Below are 21,223 nucleotides of genomic sequence, written 5' to 3' on the forward strand. Positions count from 1 at the left end.
GAGCGAGAAAAACGCGATTTCAATGGCACTTTCGCCAATGCTTGAATCGGCTGTTTTAAATCGTGTGATAATTTGAGTATAAGTACTTCACGAAACGCTTACAGGGTCTCTTTTATCTGCAAAGTCCAACTTGTTAACTCAGTTAGCTTGCTGGCGAAGTTCACTGGAAGTAAGACTATTAGCAATACATCTGCAGTTATAACCTAGCTAGCACGACAGATAGCTATTGACATTAGTTGTCCAATAGTCACTTTTAAAAATGATATGTGAAATAATATTAAGCCAAAGTAGAGCACCACGTGTCAGCGAAGTTTGCTTGCGCTCAAATCTCCTTTTGCACCCAGAAACATTAGCTAGAAGGAAAAACTGACGGCTGTATGAATTAACTGCTGCTAGGTTTGTGCAAAATTGTAGACACTGACGAATCTGACTTCTGAAATTCGACAACACTCGTATCTGACTACTGAAATACAATTTACATTACATTAGCTAGCTATGCTATATTTGAACATGCACAATAAATGTACATGTTAACAGGCTATTCTTGTCTTAATGTCTTTCAGGGGACTGCAGACATGAAAAAAAATGCAACTCCTGTAAGTCAATTTAACTGCTGTTTTGTGAAATAGTGTGGCATAACATTAAAGTCTGTATGCAAAAACAATACAAACCTGTAAGAATATACTGTATTTTAACAGCTGCTAGTTTTGTTCAAGATTGTATTAAAAAAGAGCGACTGCTCCTAAAAGCAACTTAAAGTTTTGAAAACGGCCTGTGTGTGGCATCGATATGAGTCAAACACTTATTCTAGTGCCAAAATGGACTACAAGTGTAAATATAATAATTTGTGGTCAATGGGCATTCCTACTACCCAGTGTTTTTTGGTCCTCAACTTTTGGGGTAAAAGTTAATATTTGTTTTATTTTCTTAGTATTCTATCACAAAAAGGACACGTTTGACTTTAAGAAAAACATTGGTCAAGCACATGAATTCTAAAATGTATAGGCGGATTGTTCACACATGGACCTTGAGGTATTTCCACCCTGTTAGAGAAACAACTATCTGGAAATGTCTAAGACCTCAAATTTAGCATACTCTTATATTCATTGTTTTATTTAAGTCAATATAAAACAATGATTATTGAGTGAAACCTGTTATTTTCAGAACCAGTGCTTTATTTGCACCCTATTTTTCCAAACAAGAATAACAATAGAATTTTGTCAACATTATTTTTAGTCGACCCCTTCTATCTCTACACGTTAGCACAAAAATATGCATGACATTTGATGGTGTTAAATTATGATTTTAAAATACTGACCTAACTGCGTTGAATGAAGCATAAGAGGGTGGAAAGCAATACCACTGTGGAAATAACACCACTAACGAATACAAGATTTAAACAATTAAAGGTATTCTAACTTTGGCATAATTTTTAAATGGTTGAAAAATACCTGTAATAAGAATGAAGATTGTACATCAGTTTACATAACGTTCAATTTATTTCATTTTTTATATTTTTTACTTGACTTTTTAAAAACATTGTCAACCTTCAGTTTGTAAAATATGAAAATCGAGTATTTATATATTGTTGCTAGCTAATATTATTACAAATTGTAATTATATATGCATTACAATTACGTACAGTGCATTCCCGGAAAGTGTTCAGACCCCTTCCTTTTCCCCCCATTTTGTCACGTTACAATCTTATTCTAAAATGGATAAAAAAATGAATAAAACTCAACAATCTACACACAATACCCCATAATGACAAAGCAAAAAGTTTTTTTTTAATTTTTGCAAATGTATTAATCATTTTAAAAACGAACTTGTTTACGTAAGTATTCAGACCCTTTTCTATGAGACTCGAAATTGAGCTCAGCTGCGTCCTGTTTCCATTGATCAACCTTGATGTTTCTACATGATTTGGAAAGGCACACACCTGTCTATATAATGTCTCACAGTTGACAGTGCATGTCAGAGTAAAAACAAGCCATGAGGTCGGAAGAATTGTCTGTAGAGCTTGAAGACAGGATTGTGTCGAGGCACAGATCTGGGGAAGGGTACCAAAACATTTCTGCAGCGTTGAAGGTCCCCAAGAGCACAGTGGCCTCCATCAATCTTAAATTTATAACATTTTTGACATGCGTTTTTCTGGATTTTTTTATTGTTATTCTGTCTCTCACTGTTCAAATAAACCTACTATTAAAACTATAGACTGATCATTTCTTTGTAAGTGGGCAAACGTACAAAATCGGCAGGGAATCAAATACTTTTTTCCCCCACTGTAACTCTGTTGTTGTTTGTGTAGCACTGCTTTGCTTTATCTTGGCCAGGTCGCAGTTGTAAATGAGAATTTGTTCTCAACTAGCTTACCTGGTTAAATAAAGGTTAAATAAAATAAAAATAAAAAACTGAGTAAGGGTTGGATTACTTATTTAAATGTGATATTTCAGGGTGTTTTAATAAAAAAAATGTCATTATGGTAGAATAAAGCTGGAACGTAACCAAATGTAGAAAAAGTCACTTGGTCTGAATACTTCACAATTGCACTATACATTTGAACATGCACGCACAATAAAGTTAATGTTCATATTTTGACTGTACTGTCTTTCAGGGAACTGCAGACCAGAATGGATGGGAAAAGTACATCTTGTTGCTAACTGTAAGTATCTGCTAGTTTTGTGCAAACTCGTTGCAAGATTGTATTAAGGATGACATTATTCCGAACCTGATTCCTGTAAGATTGACAACCCTATCGGATCTGACTTCTGAAATACAATGAGCATAATTGATCATGATACATTTGAACATCCATGCAAAATAAAGTTAATGGCAATTTTTTTTTCCATACTGTCTTTCAGGTAACTTCAAACCAGACATGGATGGGAAAAATACAGGCTGTAGCTAACAACTGTAAGTATCTGCTAGTTTTGTGCAAACTCGTTGCAAGATTGTATTAAGCATGAAACTATCCCGAACCTGATTCCTGTAAGATTGACAACCCTGTCGGATCTGACTTCTGAAATACAATTAGTATAATTTCTGATGCCACAGTTGAACATGCACCAGGGTAATGTGAAACTGTTCATCTTACCGTTTTTCAGATATGCAGCCCAGAAATGGAATCCTCTACACCAGAACATGGCTTCCTGTAAGAATCTGTTGTCTACTCCTAGTTTTTTGCAAAGATTGTATTAAGGATGAACCTATCCCGAACCTGATTCCTGTAAGATTGATAACCCTGTCGGATCTGACTTCTGAAATACAATTAGCATAATTGAACATGATACATTTGAACATGCATGCACAAACTTCATGTTCATATTTTGACTGTACTGTCTTTCAGGGAACTGCAGACCAGAATGGATGGGAAAGGTACATCTTGTTGCTAACAGTAAGTATCTGCTAGTTTTGTGCAAACTCGTTGCAAGATTGTATTAAGGATGACATTATTCCGAACCTGATTCCTGTAAGATTGACAACCCTATCGGATCTGACTTCTGAAATACAATGAGCATAATTGATCATGATACATTTGAACATCCATGGAAAATAAAGTTAATGGTAATATTTTTTTACCATACTGTCTTTCAGGTAACTTCAGACCAGACATGGATGGGAAAAATACAGACTGTAGCTAACAACTGTAAGTATCTGCTAGTTTTGTTCAAACTCGTTGCAAGATTGTATTAAGCATGAATCTATCCCGAACCTGATTCCTGTAAGATTGACAACCCTGTCGGATCTGACTTCTGAAATACAATTAGCATAATTTCTGATGCCACAGTTGAACATGCACCAGGGTAATTTGAAACTGTTCATCTTACCGTTTTTCAGATATGCAGCCCAGAAATGGAATCCTCTACACCAGAACTTGGCTTCCTGTGAGAATCTGTTGTCTACTCCTAGTTTTTTGCAAAGATTGTATTAAGGATGAACCTATCCCGAACCTGATTCCTGTAAGATTGATAACCCTGTCGGATCTGACTTCTGAAATACAATTAGCATAATTGAACATGATACATTTGAACATGCATGCACAAACTTCATGTTCATATTTTGACCTGTCTTTCAGGGAACTGCAGACCAGAATGGATGTGAAAAGTACATCTTGTTGCTAACAGTAAGTATCTGCTAGTTTTGTGCAAACTCGTTGCAAGATTGTATTAAGGATGACATTATTCCGAACCTGATTCCTGTAAGATTGACAACCCTATCGGATCTGACTTCTGAAATACAATGAGCATAATTGAACATGATACATTTGAACATGCATGCACAAACTTCATGTTAATATTTTGACTGTACTGTCTTTCAGGGAACTGCAGACCAGAATGGATGGGAAAGGTACATCTTGTTGCTAACAGTAAGTATCTGCTAGTTTTGTGCAAACTCGTTGCAAGATTGTATTAAGGATGACATTATTCCGAACCTGATTCCTGTAAGATTGACAACCCTATCGGATCTGACTTCTGAAATACAATTAGCATAATTGATCATGATACATTTGAACATCCATGCAAAATAAAGTTAATGGTAATATTTTTTTACCATACTGTCTTTCAGGTAACTTCAGACCAGACATGGATGGGAAAAATACAGACTGTAGCTAACAACTGTAAGTATCTGCTAGTTTTGTGCAAACTCGTTGCAAGATTGTGTTAAGCGTGAACCTATCCCGAACTTGATTCCTGTAAGATTGACAACCCTATCGGATCTGACTTCTGAAATACAATGAGCATAATTGATCATGATACATTTGAACATCCATGGAAAATAAAGTTAATGGTAATATTTTTTTACCATACTGTCTTTCAGGTAACTTCAGACCAGACATGGATGGGAAAAAAACAGACTGTAGCTAACAACTGTAAGTATCTGCTAGTTTTGTGCAAACTCGTTGCAAGATTGTGTTAAGCGTGAACCTATCCCGAACCTGATTCCTGTAAGATTGACAACCCTGTCGGATCTGACTTCTGAAATACAATTAGCATAATTTCTGATGCCACAGTTGAACATGCACCAGGGTAATGTGAAACTGTTCATCTTACCGTTTTTCAGATATGCAGCCCAGAAATGGAATCCTCTACACCAGAACATGGCTTCCTGTAAGAATCTGTTGTCTACTCCTAGGTTTTTGCAAAGATTGTATTAAGAATGAACCTATCTCGAACCTGATTCCTTTAAGATTGACAACCCTGTCGGATCTGACTTCTGAAATACAATTAGCATAATTGAACATGATACATTTGAACATGCATGCACAAACTTCATGTTCATATTTTGACCTGTCTTTCAGGGAACTGCAGACCAGAATGGATGGGAAAAGTATATCTTGTTGCTAACAGTAAGTATCTACTAGTTTTGTCAAACTCTTTGCAAGATTGTATTAAGGATGACATTATTCCGAACCTGATTCCTGTAAGATTGACAACCCTATCGGATCTGACTTCTGAAATACAATTAGCATAATTGATCATGATACATTTGAACATCCATGCAAAATAAAGTTAATGGTAATATTTTTTTACCATACTGTCTTTCAGGTAACTTCAGACCAGACATGGATGGGAAAAATACAGACTGTAGCTAACAACTGTAAGTATCTGCTAGTTTTGTGCAAACTCGTTGCAAGATTGTATTAAGCGTGAACCTATCCCGAACCTGATTCCTGTAAGATTGACAACCCTGTCGGATCTGACTTCTGAAATACAATTAGTATAATTTCTGATGCCACAGTTGAACATGCACCAGGGTAATTTGAAACTGTTCATCTTACCCGTTTTTCAGATATGCAGACCAGAAATGGAATCCTCTACACCAGAACATGGCTTCCTGTAAGAATCTTTTGTCTACTCCTAGTTTTTTGCAAAGATTATATTAAGGATGAATCTATCCCGAACCTGATTCCTGTAAGATTGATAACCCTGTCGGATCTGACTTCTGACATACAATTAGCATAATTGAACATGATGCATTTGAACATGCATGCACAAACTTCATGTTCATATTTTGACTGTACTGTCTTTCAGGGAACTGCAGACCAGAATGGATGGGAAAAGTACATCTTGTTGCAAACTGTAAGTATCTGCTAGTTTTGTGCAAACTCGTTGCAAGATTGTATTAAGGATGACATTATTCCGAACCTGATTCCTGTAAGATTGACAACCCTATCGGATCTGACTTCTGAAATACAATGAGCATAATTGATCATGATACATTTGAACATCCATGGAAAATAAAGTTAATGGTAATATTTTTTTACCATACTGTCTTTCAGGTAACTTCAGACCAGACATGGATGGGAAAAAAACAGACTGTAGCTAACAACTGTAAGTATCTGCTAGTTTTGTGCAAACTCGTTGCAAGATTGTGTTAAGCGTGAACCTATCCCGAACCTGATTCCTGTAAGATTGACAACCCTGTCGGATCTGACTTCTGAAATACAATTAGCATAATTTCTGATGCCACAGTTGAACATGCACCAGGGTAATGTGAAACTGTTCATCTTACCGTTTTTCAGATATGCAGCCCAGAAATGGAATCCTCTACACCAGAACATGGCTTCCTGTAAGAATCTTTTGTCTACTCCTAGTTTTTTGCAAAGATTGTATTAAGGATGAATCTATCCCGAACCTGATTCCTGTAAGATTGATAACCCTGTCGGATCTGACTTCTGACATACAATTAGCATAATTGAACATGATACATTTGAACATGCATGCACAAACTTCATGTTCATATTTTGACCTGTCTTTCAGGGAACTGCAGACCAGAATGGATGGGAAAAGTACATCTTGTTGCAAACTGTAAGTATCTGCTAGTTTTGTGCAAACTCGTTGCAAGATTGTATTAAGGATGACATTATTCCGAACCTGATTCCTGTAAGATTGACAACCCTGTCGGATCTGACTTCTGACATACAATTAGCATAATTGAACATGATACATTTGAACATGCATGCACAAACTTCATGTTAATATTTTGACTGTACTGTCTTTCAGGGAACTGCAGACCAGAATGGATGGGAAAGGTACATCTTGTTGCTAACAGTAAGTATCTGCTAGTTTTGTGCAAACTCGTTGCAAGATTGTATTAAGGATGACATTATTCCGAACCTGATTCCTGTAAGATTGACAACCCTATCGGATCTGACTTCTGAAATACAATTAGCATAATTGATCATGATACATTTGAACATCCATGCAAAATAAAGTTAATGGTAATATTTTTTTACCATACTGTCTTTCAGGTAACTTCAGACCAGACATGGATGGGAAAAATACAGACTGTAGCTAACAACTGTAAGTATCTGCTAGTTTTGTTCAAACTCGTTGCAAGATTGTATTAAGCATGAATCTATCCCGAACCTGATTCCTGTAAGATTGACAACCCTGTCGGATCTGACTTCTGAAATACATTTAGCATAATTTCTGATGCCACAGTTGAACATGCACCAGGGTAATGTGAAACTGTTCATCTTACCGTTTTTCAGATATGCAGCCCAGAAATGGAATCCTCTACACCAGAACATGGCTTCCTGTAAGAATCTGTTGTCTACTCCTAGGTTTTTGCAAAGATTGTATTAAGGATGAACCTATCCCGAACCTGATTCCTGTAAGATTGACAACCCTGTCGGATCTGACTTCTGAAATACAATTAGCATAATTTCTGATGCCACAGTTGAACATGCACCAGGGTAATTTGAAACTGTTCATCTTACCGTTTTTCAGATATGCAGCCCAGAAATGGAATCCTCTACACCAGAACATGGCTTCCTGTAAGAATCTGTTGTCTACTCCTAGTTTTTTGCAAAGATTGTATTAAGGATGAACCTATCCCGAACCTGATTCCTGTAAGATTGATAACCCTGTCGGATCTGACTTCTGAAATACAATTAGCATAATTGAACATGATACATTTGAACATGCATGCACAAACTTCATGTTAATATTTTGACTGTACTGTCTTTCAGGGAACTGCAGACCAGAATGGATGGGAAAGGTACATCTTGTTGCTAACAGTAAGTATCTGCTAGTTTTGTGCAAACTCGTTGCAAGATTGTATTAAGGATGACATTATTCCGAACCTGATTCCTGTAAGATTGACAACCCTATCGGATCTGACTTCTGAAATACAATTAGCATAATTGATCATGATACATTTGAACATCCATGCAAAATAAAGTTAATGGTAATATTTTTTTACCATACTGTCTTTCAGGTAACTTCAGACCAGACATGGATGGGAAAAATACAGACTGTAGCTAACAACTGTAAGTATCTGCTAGTTTTGTGCAAACTCGTTGCAAGATTGTGTTAAGCGTGAACCTATCCCGAACTTGATTCCTGTAAGATTGACAACCCTGTCGGATCTGACTTCTGAAATACATTTAGCATAATTTCTGATGCCACAGTTGAACATGCACCAGGGTAATGTGAAACTGTTCATCTTACCGTTTTTCAGATATGCAGCCCAGAAATGGAATCCTCTACACCAGAACATGGCTTCCTGTAAGAATCTGTTGTCTACTCCTAGGTTTTTGCAAAGATTGTATTAAGGATGAACCTATCCCGAACCTGATTCCTTTAAGATTGACAACCCTGTCGGATCTGACTTCTGAAATACAATTAGCATAATTGAACATGATACATTTGAACATGCATGCACAAACTTCATGTTCATATTTTGACCTGTCTTTCAGGGAACTGCAGACCAGAATGGATGGGAAAAGTATATCTTGTTGCTAACAGTAAGTATCTACTAGTTTTGTCAAACTCTTTGCAAGATTGTATTAAGGATGACATTATTCCGAACCTGATTCCTGTAAGATTGACAACCCTATCGGATCTGACTTCTGAAATACAATTAGCATAATTGATCATGATACATTTGAACATCCATGCAAAATAAAGTTAATGGTAATATTTTTTTACCATACTGTCTTTCAGGTAACTTCAGACCAGACATGGATGGGAAAAATACAGACTGTAGCTAACAACTGTAAGTATCTGCTAGTTTTGTGCAAACTCGTTGCAAGATTGTATTAAGCGTGAACCTATCCCGAACCTGATTCCTGTAAGATTGACAACCCTGTCGGATCTGACTTCTGAAATACATTTAGCATAATTTCTGATGCCACAGTTGAACATGCACCAGGGTAATGTGAAACTGTTCATCTTACCGTTTTTCAGATATGCAGCCCAGAAATGGAATCCTCTACACCAGAACATGGCTTCCTGTAAGAATCTTTTGTCTACTCCTAGTTTTTTGCAAAGATTATATTAAGGATGAATCTATCCCGAACCTGATTCCTGTAAGATTGATAACCCTGTCGGATCTGACTTCTGACATACAATTAGCATAATTGAACATGATGCATTTGAACATGCATGCACAAACTTCATGTTCATATTTTGACTGTACTGTCTTTCAGGGAACTGCAGACCAGAATGGATGGGAAAAGTACATCTTGTTGCAAACTGTAAGTATCTGCTAGTTTTGTGCAAACTCGTTGCAAGATTGTATTAAGGATGACATTATTCCGAACCTGATTCCTGTAAGATTGACAACCCTATCGGATCTGACTTCTGAAATACAATGAGCATAATTGATCATGATACATTTGAACATCCATGGAAAATAAAGTTAATGGTAATATTTTTTTACCATACTGTCTTTCAGGTAACTTCAGACCAGACATGGATGGGAAAAATACAGACTGTAGCTAACAACTGTAAGTATCTGCTAGTTTTGTTCAAACTCGTTGCAAGATTGTATTAAGCATGAATCTATCCCGAACCTGATTCCTGTAAGATTGACAACCCTGTCGGATCTGACTTCTGAAATACATTTAGCATAATTTCTGATGCCACAGTTGAACATGCACCAGGGTAATGTGAAACTGTTCATCTTACCGTTTTTCAGATATGCAGCCCAGAAATGGAATCCTCTACACCAGAACATGGCTTCCTGTAAGAATCTGTTGTCTACTCCTAGGTTTTTGCAAAGATTGTATTAAGGATGAACCTATCCCGAACCTGATTCCTTTAAGATTGACAACCCTGTCGGATCTGACTTCTGAAATACAATTAGCATAATTGAACATGATGCATTTGAACATGCATGCACAAACTTCATGTTAATATTTTGACCTGTCTTTCAGGGAACTGCAGACCAGAATGGATGGGAAAAGTACATCTTGTTGCAAACTGTAAGTATCTGCTAGTTTTGTGCAAACTAGTTGCAAGATTGTATTAAGGATGACATTATTCCGAACCTGATTCCTGTAAGATTGACAACCCTATCGGATCTGACTTCTGAAATACAATGAGCATAATTGAACATGATACATTTGAACATGCATGCACAAACTTCATGTTAATATTTTGACTGTACTGTCTTTCAGGGAACTGCAGACCAGAATGGATGGGAAAGGTACATCTTGTTGCTAACAGTAAGTATCTGCTAGTTTTGTGCAAACTCGTTGCAAGATTGTATTAAGGATGACATTATTCCGAACCTGATTCCTGTAAGATTGACAACCCTATCGGATCTGACTTCTGAAATACAATGAGCATAATTGATCATGATGCATTTGAACATCCATGGAAAATAAAGTTAATGGTAATATTTTTTTACCATACTGTCTTTCAGGTAACTTCAGACCAGACATGGATGGGAAAAATACAGACTGTAGCTAACAACTGTAAGTATCTGCTAGTTTTGTGCAAACTCGTTGCAAGATTGTGTTAAGCGTGAACCTATCCCGAACTTGATTCCTGTAAGATTGACAACCCTGTCGGATCTGACTTCTGAAATACATTTAGCATAATTTCTGATGCCACAGTTGAACATGCACCAGGGTAATGTGAAACTGTTCATCTTACCGTTTTTCAGATATGCAGCCCAGAAATGGAATCCTCTACACCAGAACATGGCTTCCTGTAAGAATCTTTTGTCTACTCCTAGTTTTTTGCAAAGATTGTATTAAGGATGAATCTATCCCGAACCTGATTCCTGTAAGATTGACAACCCTATCGGATCTGACTTCTGACATACAATTAGCATAATTGAACATGATACATTTGAACATGCATGCACAAACTTCATGTTCATATTTTGACCTGTCTTTCAGGGAACTGCAGACCAGAATGGATGGGAAAAGTACATCTTGTTGCAAACTGTAAGTATCTGCTAGTTTTGTGCAAACTCGTTGCAAGATTGTATTAAGGATGAATCTATCCCGAACCTGATTCCTGTAAGATTGACAACCCTGTCGGATCTGACTTCTGACATACAATTAGCATAATTGAACATGATACATTTGAACATGCATGCACAAACTTCATGTTAATATTTTGACTGTACTGTCTTTCAGGGAACTGCAGACCAGAATGGATGGGAAAGGTACATCTTGTTGCTAACAGTAAGTATCTGCTAGTTTTGTGCAAACTCGTTGCAAGATTGTATTAAGGATGACATTATTCCGAACCTGATTCCTGTAAGATTGACAACCCTATCGGATCTGACTTCTGAAATACAATGAGCATAATTGATCATGATACATTTGAACATCCATGCAAAATAAAGTTAATGGTAATATTTTTTTACCATACTGTCTTTCAGGTAACTTCAGACCAGACATGGATGGGAGAAATACAGACTGTAGCTAACAACTGTAAGTATCTGCTGGTTTTGTGCAAACTCGTTGCAAGATTGTGTTAAGCATGAACCTATCCCGAACCTGATTCCTGTAAGATTGACAACCCTGTCGGATCTGACTTCTGAAATACAATTAGCATAATTGAACATGATACATTTGAACATGCATGCACAAACTTCATGTTAATATTTTGACTGTACTGTCTTTCAGGGAACTGCAGACCAGAATGGATGGGAAAGGTACATCTTGTTGCTAACAGTAAGTATCTGCTAGTTTTGTGCAAACTCGTTGCAAGATTGTATTAAGGATGACATTATTCCGAACCTGATTCCTGTAAGATTGACAACCCTATCGGATCTGACTTCTGAAATACAATGAGCATAATTGATCATGATACATTTGAACATCCATGCAAAATAAAGTTAATGGTAATATTTTTTTTTCCATACTGTCTTTCAGGTAACTTCAGACCAGACATGGATGGGAAAAATACAGACTGTAGCTAACAACTGTAAGTATCTGCTAGTTTTGTGCAAACTCGTTGCAAGATTGTGTTAAGCGTGAACCTATCCCGAACTTGATTCCTGTAAGATTGACAACCCTGTCGGATCTGACTTCTGAAATACATTTAGCATAATTTCTGATGCCACAGTTGAACATGCACCAGGGTAATGTGAAACTGTTCATCTTACCGTTTTTCAGATATGCAGACCAGAAATGGAATCCTCTACACCAGAACATGGCTTCCTGTAAGAATCTGTTGTCTACTCCTAGGTTTTTGCAAAGATTGTATTAAGGATGAACCTATCCCGAACCTGATTCCTTTAAGATTGATAACCCTGTCGGATCTGACTTCTGAAATACAATTAGCATAATTGAACATGATACATTTGAACATGCATGCACAAACTTCATGTTCATATTTTGACCTGTCTTTCAGGGAACTGCAGACCAGAATGGATGGGAAAAGTATATCTTGTTGCTAACAGTAAGTATCTACTAGTTTTGTCAAACTCTTTGCAAGATTGTATTAAGGATGACATTATTCCGAACCTGATTCCTGTAAGATTGACAACCCTATCGGATCTGACTTCTGAAATACAATTAGCATAATTGATCATGATACATTTGAACATCCATGCAAAATAAAGTTAATGGTAATATTTTTTTACCATACTGTCTTTCAGGTAACTTCAGACCAGACATGGATGGGAGAAATACAGACTGTAGCTAACAACTGTAAGTATCTGCTGGTTTTGTGCAAACTCGTTGCAAGATTGTGTTAAGCATGAACCTATCCCGAACCTGATTCCTGTAAGATTGACAACCCTGTCGGATCTGACTTCTGAAATACAATTAGCATAATTTCTGATGCCACAGTTGAACATGCACCAGGGTAATTTGAAACTGTTCATCTTACCCGTTTTTCAGATATGCAGCCCAGAAATGGAATCCTCTACACCAGAACATGGCTTCCTGTAAGAATCTGTTGTCTACTCCTAGTTTTTTGCAAAGATTGTATTAAGGATGAACCTATCCCGAACCTGATTCCTGTAAGATTGATAACCCTGTCGGATCTGACTTCTGAAATACAATTAGCATAATTGAACATGATACATTTGAACATGCATGCACAAACTTCATGTTCATATTTTGACCTGTCTTTCAGGGAACTGCAGACCAGAATGGATGTGAAAAGTACATCTTGTTGCTAACAGTAAGTATCTGCTAGTTTTGTGCAAACTCGTTGCAAGATTGTATTAAGGATGACATTATTCCGAACCTGATTCCTGTAAGATTGACAACCCTATCGGATCTGACTTCTGAAATACAATGAGCATAATTGAACATGATACATTTGAACATGCATGCACAAACTTCATGTTAATATTTTGACTGTACTGTCTTTCAGGGAACTGCAGACCAGAATGGATGGGAAAGGTACATCTTGTTGCTAACAGTAAGTATCTGCTAGTTTTGTGCAAACTCGTTGCAAGATTGTATTAAGGATGACATTATTCCGAACCTGATTCCTGTAAGATTGACAACCCTATCGGATCTGACTTCTGAAATACAATGAGCATAATTGATCATGATGCATTTGAACATCCATGGAAAATAAAGTTAATGGTAATATTTTTTTACCATACTGTCTTTCAGGTAACTTCAGACCAGACATGGATGGGAAAAATACAGACTGTAGCTAACAACTGTAAGTATCTGCTAGTTTTGTGCAAACTCGTTGCAAGATTGTGTTAAGCGTGAACCTATCCCGAACTTGATTCCTGTAAGATTGACAACCCTGTCGGATCTGACTTCTGAAATACATTTAGCATAATTTCTGATGCCACAGTTGAACATGCACCAGGGTAATGTGAAACTGTTCATCTTACCGTTTTTCAGATATGCAGCCCAGAAATGGAATCCTCTACACCAGAACATGGCTTCCTGTAAGAATCTTTTGTCTACTCCTAGTTTTTTGCAAAGATTGTATTAAGGATGAATCTATCCCGAACCTGATTCCTGTAAGATTGACAACCCTATCGGATCTGACTTCTGACATACAATTAGCATAATTGAACATGATACATTTGAACATGCATGCACAAACTTCATGTTCATATTTTGACCTGTCTTTCAGGGAACTGCAGACCAGAATGGATGGGAAAAGTACATCTTGTTGCAAACTGTAAGTATCTGCTAGTTTTGTGCAAACTCGTTGCAAGATTGTATTAAGGATGAATCTATCCCGAACCTGATTCCTGTAAGATTGACAACCCTGTCGGATCTGACTTCTGACATACAATTAGCATAATTGAACATGATACATTTGAACATGCATGCACAAACTTCATGTTAATATTTTGACTGTACTGTCTTTCAGGGAACTGCAGACCAGAATGGATGGGAAAGGTACATCTTGTTGCTAACAGTAAGTATCTGCTAGTTTTGTGCAAACTCGTTGCAAGATTGTATTAAGGATGACATTATTCCGAACCTGATTCCTGTAAGATTGACAACCCTATCGGATCTGACTTCTGAAATACAATGAGCATAATTGATCATGATACATTTGAACATCCATGCAAAATAAAGTTAATGGTAATATTTTTTTACCATACTGTCTTTCAGGTAACTTCAGACCAGACATGGATGGGAGAAATACAGACTGTAGCTAACAACTGTAAGTATCTGCTGGTTTTGTGCAAACTCGTTGCAAGATTGTGTTAAGCATGAACCTATCCCGAACCTGATTCCTGTAAGATTGACAACCCTGTCGGATCTGACTTCTGAAATACAATTAGCATAATTGAACATGATACATTTGAACATGCATGCACAAACTTCATGTTAATATTTTGACTGTACTGTCTTTCAGGGAACTGCAGACCAGAATGGATGGGAAAGGTACATCTTGTTGCTAACAGTAAGTATCTGCTAGTTTTGTGCAAACTCGTTGCAAGATTGTATTAAGGATGACATTATTCCGAACCTGATTCCTGTAAGATTGACAACCCTATCGGATCTGACTTCTGAAATACAATGAGCATAATTGATCATGATACATTTGAACATCCATGCAAAATAAAGTTAATGGTAATATTTTTTTTTCCATACTGTCTTTCAGGTAACTTCAGACCAGACATGGATGGGAAAAATACAGACTGTAGCTAACAACTGTAAGTATCTGCTAGTTTTGTGCAAACTCGTTGCAAGATTGTGTTAAGCGTGAACCTATCCCGAACTTGATTCCTGTAAGATTGACAACCCTGTCGGATCTGACTTCTGAAATACATTTAGCATAATTTCTGATGCCACAGTTGAACATGCACCAGGGTAATGTGAAACTGTTCATCTTACCGTTTTTCAGATATGCAGACCAGAAATGGAATCCTCTACACCAGAACATGGCTTCCTGTAAGAATCTGTTGTCTACTCCTAGGTTTTTGCAAAGATTGTATTAAGGATGAACCTATCCCGAACCTGATTCCTTTAAGATTGATAACCCTGTCGGATCTGACTTCTGAAATACAATTAGCATAATTGAACATGATACATTTGAACATGCATGCACAAACTTCATGTTCATATTTTGACCTGTCTTTCAGGGAACTGCAGACCAGAATGGATGGGAAAAGTATATCTTGTTGCTAACAGTAAGTATCTACTAGTTTTGTCAAACTCTTTGCAAGATTGTATTAAGGATGACATTATTCCGAACCTGATTCCTGTAAGATTGACAACCCTATCGGATCTGACTTCTGAAATACAATTAGCATAATTGATCATGATACATTTGAACATCCATGCAAAATAAAGTTAATGGTAATATTTTTTTACCATACTGTCTTTCAGGTAACTTCAGACCAGACATGGATGGGAGAAATACAGACTGTAGCTAACAACTGTAAGTATCTGCTGGTTTTGTGCAAACTCGTTGCAAGATTGTGTTAAGCATGAACCTATCCCGAACCTGATTCCTGTAAGATTGACAACCCTGTCGGATCTGACTTCTGAAATACAATTAGCATAATTTCTGATGCCACAGTTGAACATGCACCAGGGTAATTTGAAACTGTTCATCTTACCCGTTTTTCAGATATGCAGCCCAGAAATGGAATCCTCTACACCAGAACATGGCTTCCTGTAAGAATCTGTTGTCTACTCCTAGTTTTTTGCAAAGATTGTATTAAGGATGAACCTATCCCGAACCTGATTCCTGTAAGATTGATAACCCTGTCGGATCTGACTTCTGAAATACAATTAGCATAATTGAACATGATACATTTGAACATGCATGCACAAACTTCATGTTCATATTTTGACCTGTCTTTCAGGGAACTGCAGACCAGAATGGATGTGAAAAGTACATCTTGTTGCTAACAGTAAGTATCTGCTAGTTTTGTGCAAACTCGTTGCAAGATTGTATTAAGGATGACATTATTCCGAACCTGATTCCTGTAAGATTGACAACCCTATCGGATCTGACTTCTGAAATACAATGAGCATAATTGAACATGATACATTTGAACATGCATGCACAAACTTCATGTTAATATTTTGACTGTACTGTCTTTCAGGGAACTGCAGACCAGAATGGATGGGAAAGGTACATCTTGTTGCTAACAGTAAGTATCTGCTAGTTTTGTGCAAACTCGTTGCAAGATTGTATTAAGGATGACATTATTCCGAACCTGATTCCTGTAAGATTGACAACCCTATCGGATCTGACTTCTGAAATACAATGAGCATAATTGATCATGATGCATTTGAACATCCATGGAAAATAAAGTTAATGGTAATATTTTTTTACCATACTGTCTTTCAGGTAACTTCAGACCAGACATGGATGGGAAAAATACAGACTGTAGCTAACAACTGTAAGTATCTGCTAGTTTTGTGCAAACTCGTTGCAAGATTGTGTTAAGCGTGAACCTATCCCGAACTTGATTCCTGTAAGATTGACAACCCTGTCGGATCTGACTTCTGAAATACATTTAGCATAATTTCTGATGCCACAGTTGAACATGCACCAGGGTAATGTGAAACTGTTCATCTTACCGTTTTTCAGATATGCAGCCCAGAAATGGAATCCTCTACACCAGAACATGGCTTCCTGTAAGAATCTTTTGTCTACTCCTAGTTTTTTGCAAAGATTGTATTAAGGATGAATCTATCCCGAACCTGATTCCTGTAAGATTGACAACCCTATCGGATCTGACTTCTGACATACAATTAGCATAATTGAACATGATACATTTGAACATGCATGCACAAACTTCATGTTCATATTTTGACCTGTCTTTCAGGGAACTGCAGACCAGAATGGATGGGAAAAGTACATCTTGTTGCAAACTGTAAGTATCTGCTAGTTTTGTGCAAACTCGTTGCAAGATTGTATTAAGGATGAATCTATCCCGAACCTGATTCCTGTAAGATTGACAACCCTGTCGGATCTGACTTCTGACATACAATTAGCATAATTGAACATGATACATTTGAACATGCATGCACAAACTTCATGTTAATATTTTGACTGTACTGTCTTTCAGGGAACTGCAGACCAGAATGGATGGGAAAGGTACATCTTGTTGCTAACAGTAAGTATCTGCTAGTTTTGTGCAAACTCGTTGCAAGATTGTATTAAGGATGACATTATTCCGAACCTGATTCCTGTAAGATTGACAACCCTATCGGATCTGACTTCTGAAATACAATGAGCATAATTGATCATGATACATTTGAACATCCATGCAAAATAAAGTTAATGGTAATATTTTTTTACCATACTGTCTTTCAGGTAACTTCAGACCAGACATGGATGGGAGAAATACAGACTGTAGCTAACAACTGTAAGTATCTGCTGGTTTTGTGCAAACTCGTTGCAAGATTGTGTTAAGCATGAACCTATCCCGAACCTGATTCCTGTAAGATTGACAACCCTGTCGGATCTGACTTCTGAAATACAATTAGCATAATTGAACATGATACATTTGAACATGCATGCACAAACTTCATGTTAATATTTTGACTGTACTGTCTTTCAGGGAACTGCAGACCAGAATGGATGGGAAAGGTACATCTTGTTGCTAACAGTAAGTATCTGCTAGTTTTGTGCAAACTCGTTGCAAGATTGTATTAAGGATGACATTATTCCGAACCTGATTCCTGTAAGATTGACAACCCTATCGGATCTGACTTCTGAAATACAATGAGCATAATTGATCATGATGCATTTGAACATCCATGCAAAATAAAGTTAATGGTAATATTTTTTTTTCCATACTGTCTTTCAGGTAACTTCAGACCAGACATGGATGGGAAAAATACAGACTGTAGCTAACAACTGTAAGTATCTGCTAGTTTTGTGCAAACTCGTTGCAAGATTGTGTTAAGCGTGAACCTATCCCGAACTTGATTCCTGTAAGATTGACAACCCTGTCGGATCTGACTTCTGAAATACATTTAGCATAATTTCTGATGCCACAGTTGAACATGCACCAGGGTAATGTGAAACTGTTCATCTTACCGTTTTTCAGATATGCAGACCAGAAATGGAATCCTCTACACCAGAACATGGCTTCCTGTAAGAATCTGTTGTCTACTCCTAGGTTTTTGCAAAGATTGTATTAAGGATGAACCTATCCCGAACCTGATTCCTTTAAGATTGATAACCCTGTCGGATCTGACTTCTGAAATACAATTAGCATAATTGAACATGATACATTTGAACATGCATGCACAAACTTCATGTTCATATTTTGACCTGTCTTTCAGGGAACTGCAGACCAGAATGGATGGGAAAAGTATATCTTGTTGCTAACAGTAAGTATCTACTAGTTTTGTCAAACTCTTTGCAAGATTGTATTAAGGATGACATTATTCCGAACCTGATTCCTGTAAGATTGACAACCCTATCGGATCTGACTTCTGAAATACAATTAGCATAATTGATCATGATACATTTGAACATCCATGCAAAATAAAGTTAATGGTAATATTTTTTTACCATACTGTCTTTCAGGTAACTTCAGACCAGACATGGATGGGAGAAATACAGACTGTAGCTAACAACTGTAAGTATCTGCTGGTTTTGTGCAAACTCGTTGCAAGATTGTGTTAAGCATGAACCTATCCCGAACCTGATTCCTGTAAGATTGACAACCCTGTCGGATCTGACTTCTAAAATACAATAAGCATAATTGATCATGATACATTTGAACATCCATGCAAAATAAAGTTAATGGTAATATTTTTTTACCATACTGTCTTTCAGGTAACTTCAGACCAGACATGGATGGGAAAAATACAGACTGTAGCTAACAACTGTAAGTATCTGCTAGTTTTGTGTAAGCGTGACAACCCCATCAGATCTGACTTTTTTTGTCATTATTATTATACATTTTTTACCCCCTTTTCTCCCCAATTTCGTGATATCCAATTACACTGCAATTCCCTCGGGAGATGCGAAGGTCGAGTCATGCGTCCTTCCCAAACCGCACTTCTTAACATCCGCCTGCTTAACCCGTATGCCAGCCGCACCAATGTGTCGGAGGAAATACCGTTCAACTGATGACGTAGTCAGCTTGCAGGCGCCAGGCCCACCACAAGGAGTTGCTAGAGCACGATGAGCCAAGTAAAGCTCCCCCGGCCAAACCCTCCCCTAACCCGGACGATGTTGGGCCCTTTGTGCACAGCCTTATGGGACTCCCGGTCATGGCCAGTTGTGACACAGTCTGGGATCGAACCCCTGTCTGTAGTGACTCCTTAGACTGCTGCGCCACTCAGGAGTCCCCAATTTGCAGATTTCTGATGTCACATTTTAACATGCAAAAAGGTTTATTGTTAAATTATTTTCCTGGTTGTCTTTCAGGGCACTGCTAGTCGTGACTCTATCCTTCCAAATTGTCTCGTTGACTAGCAACGCCTGAACTTCAGAGGTTGGGGGGACAGCAGACCAGAAAAGGACACAGTGTTACACTTGTAAGAATGCATTTTGTGAAGTTGTTGCAAGATTGTATTTAGGATGACACTATCCCGAACATGATTGACAACACTGTGAGACCTGACTTCTGAAATGCAATTTGCAACCAAATGTGTTAGCAGGATTTGGGGGAGAATAGCTTTATAAAGGTTGTAACAAGGTGTTTTCTTTCATTTTTTTAATTCCTAGTGACTGTCTTCACAAGGGTCATTGTGATCTTTGTCATACAATGGAGCTGGCCATCACTAGCAATGTGGAGAACGCATTATTGCCTTTTCATTTACAAAGCTCTAAATTAGAACTGAGCTATCCTAGGACAACGTTTGTTATATTGATTGTATTGATTTGTGCAGTAACTGGATGTTTGAATTTAATAAAGATAATTTAAATGCATTCAGTCTTTCATTTTTGTTTCACTGCATAGGCTTTTGTCCCAACTCATTTGGGTGTGAATGATGGCATGTGGAATCTAATGCGTCATAATGTCAGATCTCATAATCACAATATCAGTGTGTCATTGTTAAATATTTATTCTGTAAATATCAATTCTCTAAAGATTAGATATTTTCTAAGAAAAGCTGCATGTTCAATTTCTTAGTTGTATGACAGCAGCTATTTAAAAAAAAATGTCACTTGGCAAGTCAGTTAAGAACAAATTCTTTACAATGACGTCCTACCCGGCCAAACCCTACACGTACGACGCTGGGCCAATTGTGTGCCGCCCTGTGCTCAAATGAATTTGTCCAAATTTAAGTAATTTTGTCATTTGAGAGAACGGATTAAGATCGTTCTGTTGAGGTAAGGTCTGACTCAACTTTATTTGAGTAACGTTAGGTGTAAAATACTTTGCATATGGCTTTCTCAACATGGACCTTATCAATCAAAACATGTTAAACGGGTGAAAGTTTCCCACAGCATGGCTTACTGACCACAACATGGAGATCCACAAGACAGCCTATTATTTGTGATGGGTGCATTTGTCCTATCACCACCGAGGACCTTACCATTAGTGACTGGAACGAGCTGCAGCAAACACTCAAACTGGACAGTTTTATCTCAATCTCTTCATTCAA

The 21,223-nt window shown here is 37.4% G+C and overlaps 1 protein-coding gene and 60 non-coding genes across 61 annotated transcripts; all 61 read left to right on the forward strand.

Annotated features, from left to right (window-relative positions):
• Positions 1 to 89: 89 nt before the first annotated feature.
• On the forward strand, positions 90 to 20,543 carry LOC115174941 (uncharacterized). The gene is made up of 68 exons (XM_029733983.1): positions 90 to 169; positions 564 to 596; positions 2,615 to 2,662; positions 2,862 to 2,913; positions 3,105 to 3,151; positions 3,347 to 3,394; positions 3,595 to 3,646; positions 3,838 to 3,959; positions 4,076 to 4,123; positions 4,319 to 4,366; positions 4,567 to 4,618; positions 5,062 to 5,108; positions 5,300 to 5,347; positions 5,547 to 5,598; positions 5,791 to 5,837; positions 6,033 to 6,080; positions 6,281 to 6,332; positions 6,524 to 6,570; positions 6,762 to 6,809; positions 7,005 to 7,052; positions 7,253 to 7,304; positions 7,496 to 7,542; positions 7,976 to 8,023; positions 8,224 to 8,275; positions 8,467 to 8,513; positions 8,705 to 8,752; positions 8,952 to 9,003; positions 9,195 to 9,241; positions 9,437 to 9,484; positions 9,685 to 9,736; positions 9,928 to 9,974; positions 10,166 to 10,213; positions 10,409 to 10,456; positions 10,657 to 10,708; positions 10,900 to 10,946; positions 11,138 to 11,185; positions 11,381 to 11,428; positions 11,876 to 11,923; positions 12,125 to 12,176; positions 12,368 to 12,414; positions 12,606 to 12,653; positions 12,853 to 12,904; positions 13,097 to 13,218; positions 13,335 to 13,382; positions 13,578 to 13,625; positions 13,826 to 13,877; positions 14,069 to 14,115; positions 14,307 to 14,354; positions 14,550 to 14,597; positions 15,045 to 15,092; positions 15,294 to 15,345; positions 15,537 to 15,583; positions 15,775 to 15,822; positions 16,022 to 16,073; positions 16,266 to 16,312; positions 16,504 to 16,551; positions 16,747 to 16,794; positions 16,995 to 17,046; positions 17,238 to 17,284; positions 17,476 to 17,523; positions 17,719 to 17,766; positions 18,214 to 18,261; positions 18,463 to 18,514; positions 18,706 to 18,752; positions 18,944 to 18,991; positions 19,191 to 19,242; positions 19,443 to 19,494; positions 20,040 to 20,543. The coding sequence occupies exons 2-67, from the start codon at positions 576 to 578 to the stop codon at positions 19,487 to 19,489; spliced, it is 3,345 nt and encodes a 1,114-aa protein (XP_029589843.1). The 5' UTR covers positions 90 to 169; positions 564 to 575; the 3' UTR covers positions 19,490 to 19,494; positions 20,040 to 20,543.
• Positions 2,704 to 2,775, forward strand: LOC115175274 (small nucleolar RNA SNORD50). The gene has a single exon (XR_003871991.1). It is a non-coding gene; the product is annotated as a small nucleolar RNA SNORD50 (small nucleolar RNA).
• Positions 2,955 to 3,026, forward strand: LOC115175236 (small nucleolar RNA SNORD50). Its single transcript, XR_003871955.1, has one exon. It is a non-coding gene; the product is annotated as a small nucleolar RNA SNORD50 (small nucleolar RNA).
• On the forward strand, positions 3,193 to 3,264 carry LOC115175263 (small nucleolar RNA SNORD50). The gene has a single exon (XR_003871981.1). It is a non-coding gene; the product is annotated as a small nucleolar RNA SNORD50 (small nucleolar RNA).
• LOC115175275 (small nucleolar RNA SNORD50) lies at positions 3,436 to 3,507 on the forward strand. The gene has a single exon (XR_003871992.1). It is a non-coding gene; the product is annotated as a small nucleolar RNA SNORD50 (small nucleolar RNA).
• On the forward strand, positions 3,688 to 3,759 carry LOC115175226 (small nucleolar RNA SNORD50). The gene has a single exon (XR_003871945.1). It is a non-coding gene; the product is annotated as a small nucleolar RNA SNORD50 (small nucleolar RNA).
• On the forward strand, positions 3,926 to 3,997 carry LOC115175264 (small nucleolar RNA SNORD50). Its single transcript, XR_003871982.1, has one exon. It is a non-coding gene; the product is annotated as a small nucleolar RNA SNORD50 (small nucleolar RNA).
• Positions 4,165 to 4,236, forward strand: LOC115175276 (small nucleolar RNA SNORD50). Its single transcript, XR_003871993.1, has one exon. It is a non-coding gene; the product is annotated as a small nucleolar RNA SNORD50 (small nucleolar RNA).
• On the forward strand, positions 4,408 to 4,479 carry LOC115175277 (small nucleolar RNA SNORD50). Its single transcript, XR_003871994.1, has one exon. It is a non-coding gene; the product is annotated as a small nucleolar RNA SNORD50 (small nucleolar RNA).
• On the forward strand, positions 4,912 to 4,983 carry LOC115175247 (small nucleolar RNA SNORD50). Its single transcript, XR_003871965.1, has one exon. It is a non-coding gene; the product is annotated as a small nucleolar RNA SNORD50 (small nucleolar RNA).
• On the forward strand, positions 5,150 to 5,221 carry LOC115175269 (small nucleolar RNA SNORD50). The gene has a single exon (XR_003871986.1). It is a non-coding gene; the product is annotated as a small nucleolar RNA SNORD50 (small nucleolar RNA).
• LOC115175278 (small nucleolar RNA SNORD50) lies at positions 5,388 to 5,459 on the forward strand. Its single transcript, XR_003871995.1, has one exon. It is a non-coding gene; the product is annotated as a small nucleolar RNA SNORD50 (small nucleolar RNA).
• Positions 5,640 to 5,711, forward strand: LOC115175244 (small nucleolar RNA SNORD50). The gene has a single exon (XR_003871962.1). It is a non-coding gene; the product is annotated as a small nucleolar RNA SNORD50 (small nucleolar RNA).
• On the forward strand, positions 5,879 to 5,950 carry LOC115175233 (small nucleolar RNA SNORD50). Its single transcript, XR_003871952.1, has one exon. It is a non-coding gene; the product is annotated as a small nucleolar RNA SNORD50 (small nucleolar RNA).
• LOC115175279 (small nucleolar RNA SNORD50) lies at positions 6,122 to 6,193 on the forward strand. Its single transcript, XR_003871996.1, has one exon. It is a non-coding gene; the product is annotated as a small nucleolar RNA SNORD50 (small nucleolar RNA).
• On the forward strand, positions 6,374 to 6,445 carry LOC115175248 (small nucleolar RNA SNORD50). The gene has a single exon (XR_003871966.1). It is a non-coding gene; the product is annotated as a small nucleolar RNA SNORD50 (small nucleolar RNA).
• LOC115175234 (small nucleolar RNA SNORD50) lies at positions 6,612 to 6,683 on the forward strand. The gene has a single exon (XR_003871953.1). It is a non-coding gene; the product is annotated as a small nucleolar RNA SNORD50 (small nucleolar RNA).
• Positions 7,094 to 7,165, forward strand: LOC115175280 (small nucleolar RNA SNORD50). Its single transcript, XR_003871997.1, has one exon. It is a non-coding gene; the product is annotated as a small nucleolar RNA SNORD50 (small nucleolar RNA).
• Positions 7,346 to 7,417, forward strand: LOC115175227 (small nucleolar RNA SNORD50). Its single transcript, XR_003871946.1, has one exon. It is a non-coding gene; the product is annotated as a small nucleolar RNA SNORD50 (small nucleolar RNA).
• LOC115175262 (small nucleolar RNA SNORD50) lies at positions 7,584 to 7,655 on the forward strand. Its single transcript, XR_003871980.1, has one exon. It is a non-coding gene; the product is annotated as a small nucleolar RNA SNORD50 (small nucleolar RNA).
• LOC115175266 (small nucleolar RNA SNORD50) lies at positions 7,822 to 7,893 on the forward strand. The gene has a single exon (XR_003871983.1). It is a non-coding gene; the product is annotated as a small nucleolar RNA SNORD50 (small nucleolar RNA).
• Positions 8,065 to 8,136, forward strand: LOC115175281 (small nucleolar RNA SNORD50). The gene has a single exon (XR_003871998.1). It is a non-coding gene; the product is annotated as a small nucleolar RNA SNORD50 (small nucleolar RNA).
• Positions 8,555 to 8,626, forward strand: LOC115175256 (small nucleolar RNA SNORD50). Its single transcript, XR_003871974.1, has one exon. It is a non-coding gene; the product is annotated as a small nucleolar RNA SNORD50 (small nucleolar RNA).
• Positions 8,793 to 8,864, forward strand: LOC115175283 (small nucleolar RNA SNORD50). The gene has a single exon (XR_003872000.1). It is a non-coding gene; the product is annotated as a small nucleolar RNA SNORD50 (small nucleolar RNA).
• Positions 9,045 to 9,116, forward strand: LOC115175245 (small nucleolar RNA SNORD50). The gene has a single exon (XR_003871963.1). It is a non-coding gene; the product is annotated as a small nucleolar RNA SNORD50 (small nucleolar RNA).
• On the forward strand, positions 9,283 to 9,354 carry LOC115175235 (small nucleolar RNA SNORD50). Its single transcript, XR_003871954.1, has one exon. It is a non-coding gene; the product is annotated as a small nucleolar RNA SNORD50 (small nucleolar RNA).
• On the forward strand, positions 9,526 to 9,597 carry LOC115175284 (small nucleolar RNA SNORD50). The gene has a single exon (XR_003872001.1). It is a non-coding gene; the product is annotated as a small nucleolar RNA SNORD50 (small nucleolar RNA).
• Positions 9,778 to 9,849, forward strand: LOC115175228 (small nucleolar RNA SNORD50). The gene has a single exon (XR_003871947.1). It is a non-coding gene; the product is annotated as a small nucleolar RNA SNORD50 (small nucleolar RNA).
• LOC115175257 (small nucleolar RNA SNORD50) lies at positions 10,016 to 10,087 on the forward strand. The gene has a single exon (XR_003871975.1). It is a non-coding gene; the product is annotated as a small nucleolar RNA SNORD50 (small nucleolar RNA).
• LOC115175285 (small nucleolar RNA SNORD50) lies at positions 10,255 to 10,326 on the forward strand. Its single transcript, XR_003872002.1, has one exon. It is a non-coding gene; the product is annotated as a small nucleolar RNA SNORD50 (small nucleolar RNA).
• On the forward strand, positions 10,498 to 10,569 carry LOC115175286 (small nucleolar RNA SNORD50). The gene has a single exon (XR_003872003.1). It is a non-coding gene; the product is annotated as a small nucleolar RNA SNORD50 (small nucleolar RNA).
• LOC115175270 (small nucleolar RNA SNORD50) lies at positions 10,988 to 11,059 on the forward strand. Its single transcript, XR_003871987.1, has one exon. It is a non-coding gene; the product is annotated as a small nucleolar RNA SNORD50 (small nucleolar RNA).
• Positions 11,227 to 11,298, forward strand: LOC115175230 (small nucleolar RNA SNORD50). The gene has a single exon (XR_003871949.1). It is a non-coding gene; the product is annotated as a small nucleolar RNA SNORD50 (small nucleolar RNA).
• Positions 11,470 to 11,541, forward strand: LOC115175287 (small nucleolar RNA SNORD50). The gene has a single exon (XR_003872004.1). It is a non-coding gene; the product is annotated as a small nucleolar RNA SNORD50 (small nucleolar RNA).
• Positions 11,722 to 11,793, forward strand: LOC115175237 (small nucleolar RNA SNORD50). Its single transcript, XR_003871956.1, has one exon. It is a non-coding gene; the product is annotated as a small nucleolar RNA SNORD50 (small nucleolar RNA).
• LOC115175288 (small nucleolar RNA SNORD50) lies at positions 11,965 to 12,036 on the forward strand. Its single transcript, XR_003872005.1, has one exon. It is a non-coding gene; the product is annotated as a small nucleolar RNA SNORD50 (small nucleolar RNA).
• On the forward strand, positions 12,456 to 12,527 carry LOC115175258 (small nucleolar RNA SNORD50). The gene has a single exon (XR_003871976.1). It is a non-coding gene; the product is annotated as a small nucleolar RNA SNORD50 (small nucleolar RNA).
• Positions 12,694 to 12,765, forward strand: LOC115175289 (small nucleolar RNA SNORD50). Its single transcript, XR_003872006.1, has one exon. It is a non-coding gene; the product is annotated as a small nucleolar RNA SNORD50 (small nucleolar RNA).
• On the forward strand, positions 12,946 to 13,017 carry LOC115175238 (small nucleolar RNA SNORD50). The gene has a single exon (XR_003871957.1). It is a non-coding gene; the product is annotated as a small nucleolar RNA SNORD50 (small nucleolar RNA).
• On the forward strand, positions 13,185 to 13,256 carry LOC115175267 (small nucleolar RNA SNORD50). The gene has a single exon (XR_003871984.1). It is a non-coding gene; the product is annotated as a small nucleolar RNA SNORD50 (small nucleolar RNA).
• On the forward strand, positions 13,424 to 13,495 carry LOC115175290 (small nucleolar RNA SNORD50). The gene has a single exon (XR_003872007.1). It is a non-coding gene; the product is annotated as a small nucleolar RNA SNORD50 (small nucleolar RNA).
• LOC115175291 (small nucleolar RNA SNORD50) lies at positions 13,667 to 13,738 on the forward strand. Its single transcript, XR_003872008.1, has one exon. It is a non-coding gene; the product is annotated as a small nucleolar RNA SNORD50 (small nucleolar RNA).
• LOC115175272 (small nucleolar RNA SNORD50) lies at positions 14,157 to 14,228 on the forward strand. Its single transcript, XR_003871989.1, has one exon. It is a non-coding gene; the product is annotated as a small nucleolar RNA SNORD50 (small nucleolar RNA).
• On the forward strand, positions 14,396 to 14,467 carry LOC115175231 (small nucleolar RNA SNORD50). The gene has a single exon (XR_003871950.1). It is a non-coding gene; the product is annotated as a small nucleolar RNA SNORD50 (small nucleolar RNA).
• On the forward strand, positions 14,639 to 14,710 carry LOC115175292 (small nucleolar RNA SNORD50). Its single transcript, XR_003872009.1, has one exon. It is a non-coding gene; the product is annotated as a small nucleolar RNA SNORD50 (small nucleolar RNA).
• LOC115175240 (small nucleolar RNA SNORD50) lies at positions 14,891 to 14,962 on the forward strand. Its single transcript, XR_003871958.1, has one exon. It is a non-coding gene; the product is annotated as a small nucleolar RNA SNORD50 (small nucleolar RNA).
• On the forward strand, positions 15,134 to 15,205 carry LOC115175294 (small nucleolar RNA SNORD50). The gene has a single exon (XR_003872011.1). It is a non-coding gene; the product is annotated as a small nucleolar RNA SNORD50 (small nucleolar RNA).
• Positions 15,625 to 15,696, forward strand: LOC115175260 (small nucleolar RNA SNORD50). The gene has a single exon (XR_003871978.1). It is a non-coding gene; the product is annotated as a small nucleolar RNA SNORD50 (small nucleolar RNA).
• Positions 15,863 to 15,934, forward strand: LOC115175295 (small nucleolar RNA SNORD50). Its single transcript, XR_003872012.1, has one exon. It is a non-coding gene; the product is annotated as a small nucleolar RNA SNORD50 (small nucleolar RNA).
• On the forward strand, positions 16,115 to 16,186 carry LOC115175242 (small nucleolar RNA SNORD50). Its single transcript, XR_003871960.1, has one exon. It is a non-coding gene; the product is annotated as a small nucleolar RNA SNORD50 (small nucleolar RNA).
• Positions 16,354 to 16,425, forward strand: LOC115175268 (small nucleolar RNA SNORD50). Its single transcript, XR_003871985.1, has one exon. It is a non-coding gene; the product is annotated as a small nucleolar RNA SNORD50 (small nucleolar RNA).
• LOC115175296 (small nucleolar RNA SNORD50) lies at positions 16,593 to 16,664 on the forward strand. Its single transcript, XR_003872013.1, has one exon. It is a non-coding gene; the product is annotated as a small nucleolar RNA SNORD50 (small nucleolar RNA).
• LOC115175297 (small nucleolar RNA SNORD50) lies at positions 16,836 to 16,907 on the forward strand. The gene has a single exon (XR_003872014.1). It is a non-coding gene; the product is annotated as a small nucleolar RNA SNORD50 (small nucleolar RNA).
• On the forward strand, positions 17,326 to 17,397 carry LOC115175273 (small nucleolar RNA SNORD50). The gene has a single exon (XR_003871990.1). It is a non-coding gene; the product is annotated as a small nucleolar RNA SNORD50 (small nucleolar RNA).
• On the forward strand, positions 17,565 to 17,636 carry LOC115175232 (small nucleolar RNA SNORD50). Its single transcript, XR_003871951.1, has one exon. It is a non-coding gene; the product is annotated as a small nucleolar RNA SNORD50 (small nucleolar RNA).
• LOC115175298 (small nucleolar RNA SNORD50) lies at positions 17,808 to 17,879 on the forward strand. The gene has a single exon (XR_003872015.1). It is a non-coding gene; the product is annotated as a small nucleolar RNA SNORD50 (small nucleolar RNA).
• On the forward strand, positions 18,060 to 18,131 carry LOC115175243 (small nucleolar RNA SNORD50). The gene has a single exon (XR_003871961.1). It is a non-coding gene; the product is annotated as a small nucleolar RNA SNORD50 (small nucleolar RNA).
• On the forward strand, positions 18,303 to 18,374 carry LOC115175224 (small nucleolar RNA SNORD50). The gene has a single exon (XR_003871943.1). It is a non-coding gene; the product is annotated as a small nucleolar RNA SNORD50 (small nucleolar RNA).
• LOC115175261 (small nucleolar RNA SNORD50) lies at positions 18,794 to 18,865 on the forward strand. Its single transcript, XR_003871979.1, has one exon. It is a non-coding gene; the product is annotated as a small nucleolar RNA SNORD50 (small nucleolar RNA).
• On the forward strand, positions 19,032 to 19,103 carry LOC115175225 (small nucleolar RNA SNORD50). Its single transcript, XR_003871944.1, has one exon. It is a non-coding gene; the product is annotated as a small nucleolar RNA SNORD50 (small nucleolar RNA).
• On the forward strand, positions 19,284 to 19,355 carry LOC115175246 (small nucleolar RNA SNORD50). Its single transcript, XR_003871964.1, has one exon. It is a non-coding gene; the product is annotated as a small nucleolar RNA SNORD50 (small nucleolar RNA).
• Positions 20,544 to 21,223: the final 680 nt, after the last annotated feature.

The sequence above is a fragment of the Salmo trutta genome, chromosome 35 (assembly GCF_901001165.1).
Source record: "Salmo trutta chromosome 35, fSalTru1.1, whole genome shotgun sequence".
Classification (NCBI taxonomy): domain Eukaryota; kingdom Metazoa; phylum Chordata; class Actinopteri; order Salmoniformes; family Salmonidae; genus Salmo; species Salmo trutta.

Coding starts and splice junctions, on each gene's coding strand:
- LOC115174941 (XM_029733983.1), top strand. CDS start 576: ATGAAAAAAAATGCAACTCCT. Junction 13,626..13,825: donor GGTACATCTTGTTGCTAACA/GTAAGTATCTGC, acceptor ACTGTCTTTCAG/GTAACTTCAGACCAGACATG. Junction 17,285..17,475: donor ACACCAGAACATGGCTTCCT/GTAAGAATCTTT, acceptor CCTGTCTTTCAG/GGAACTGCAGACCAGAATGG.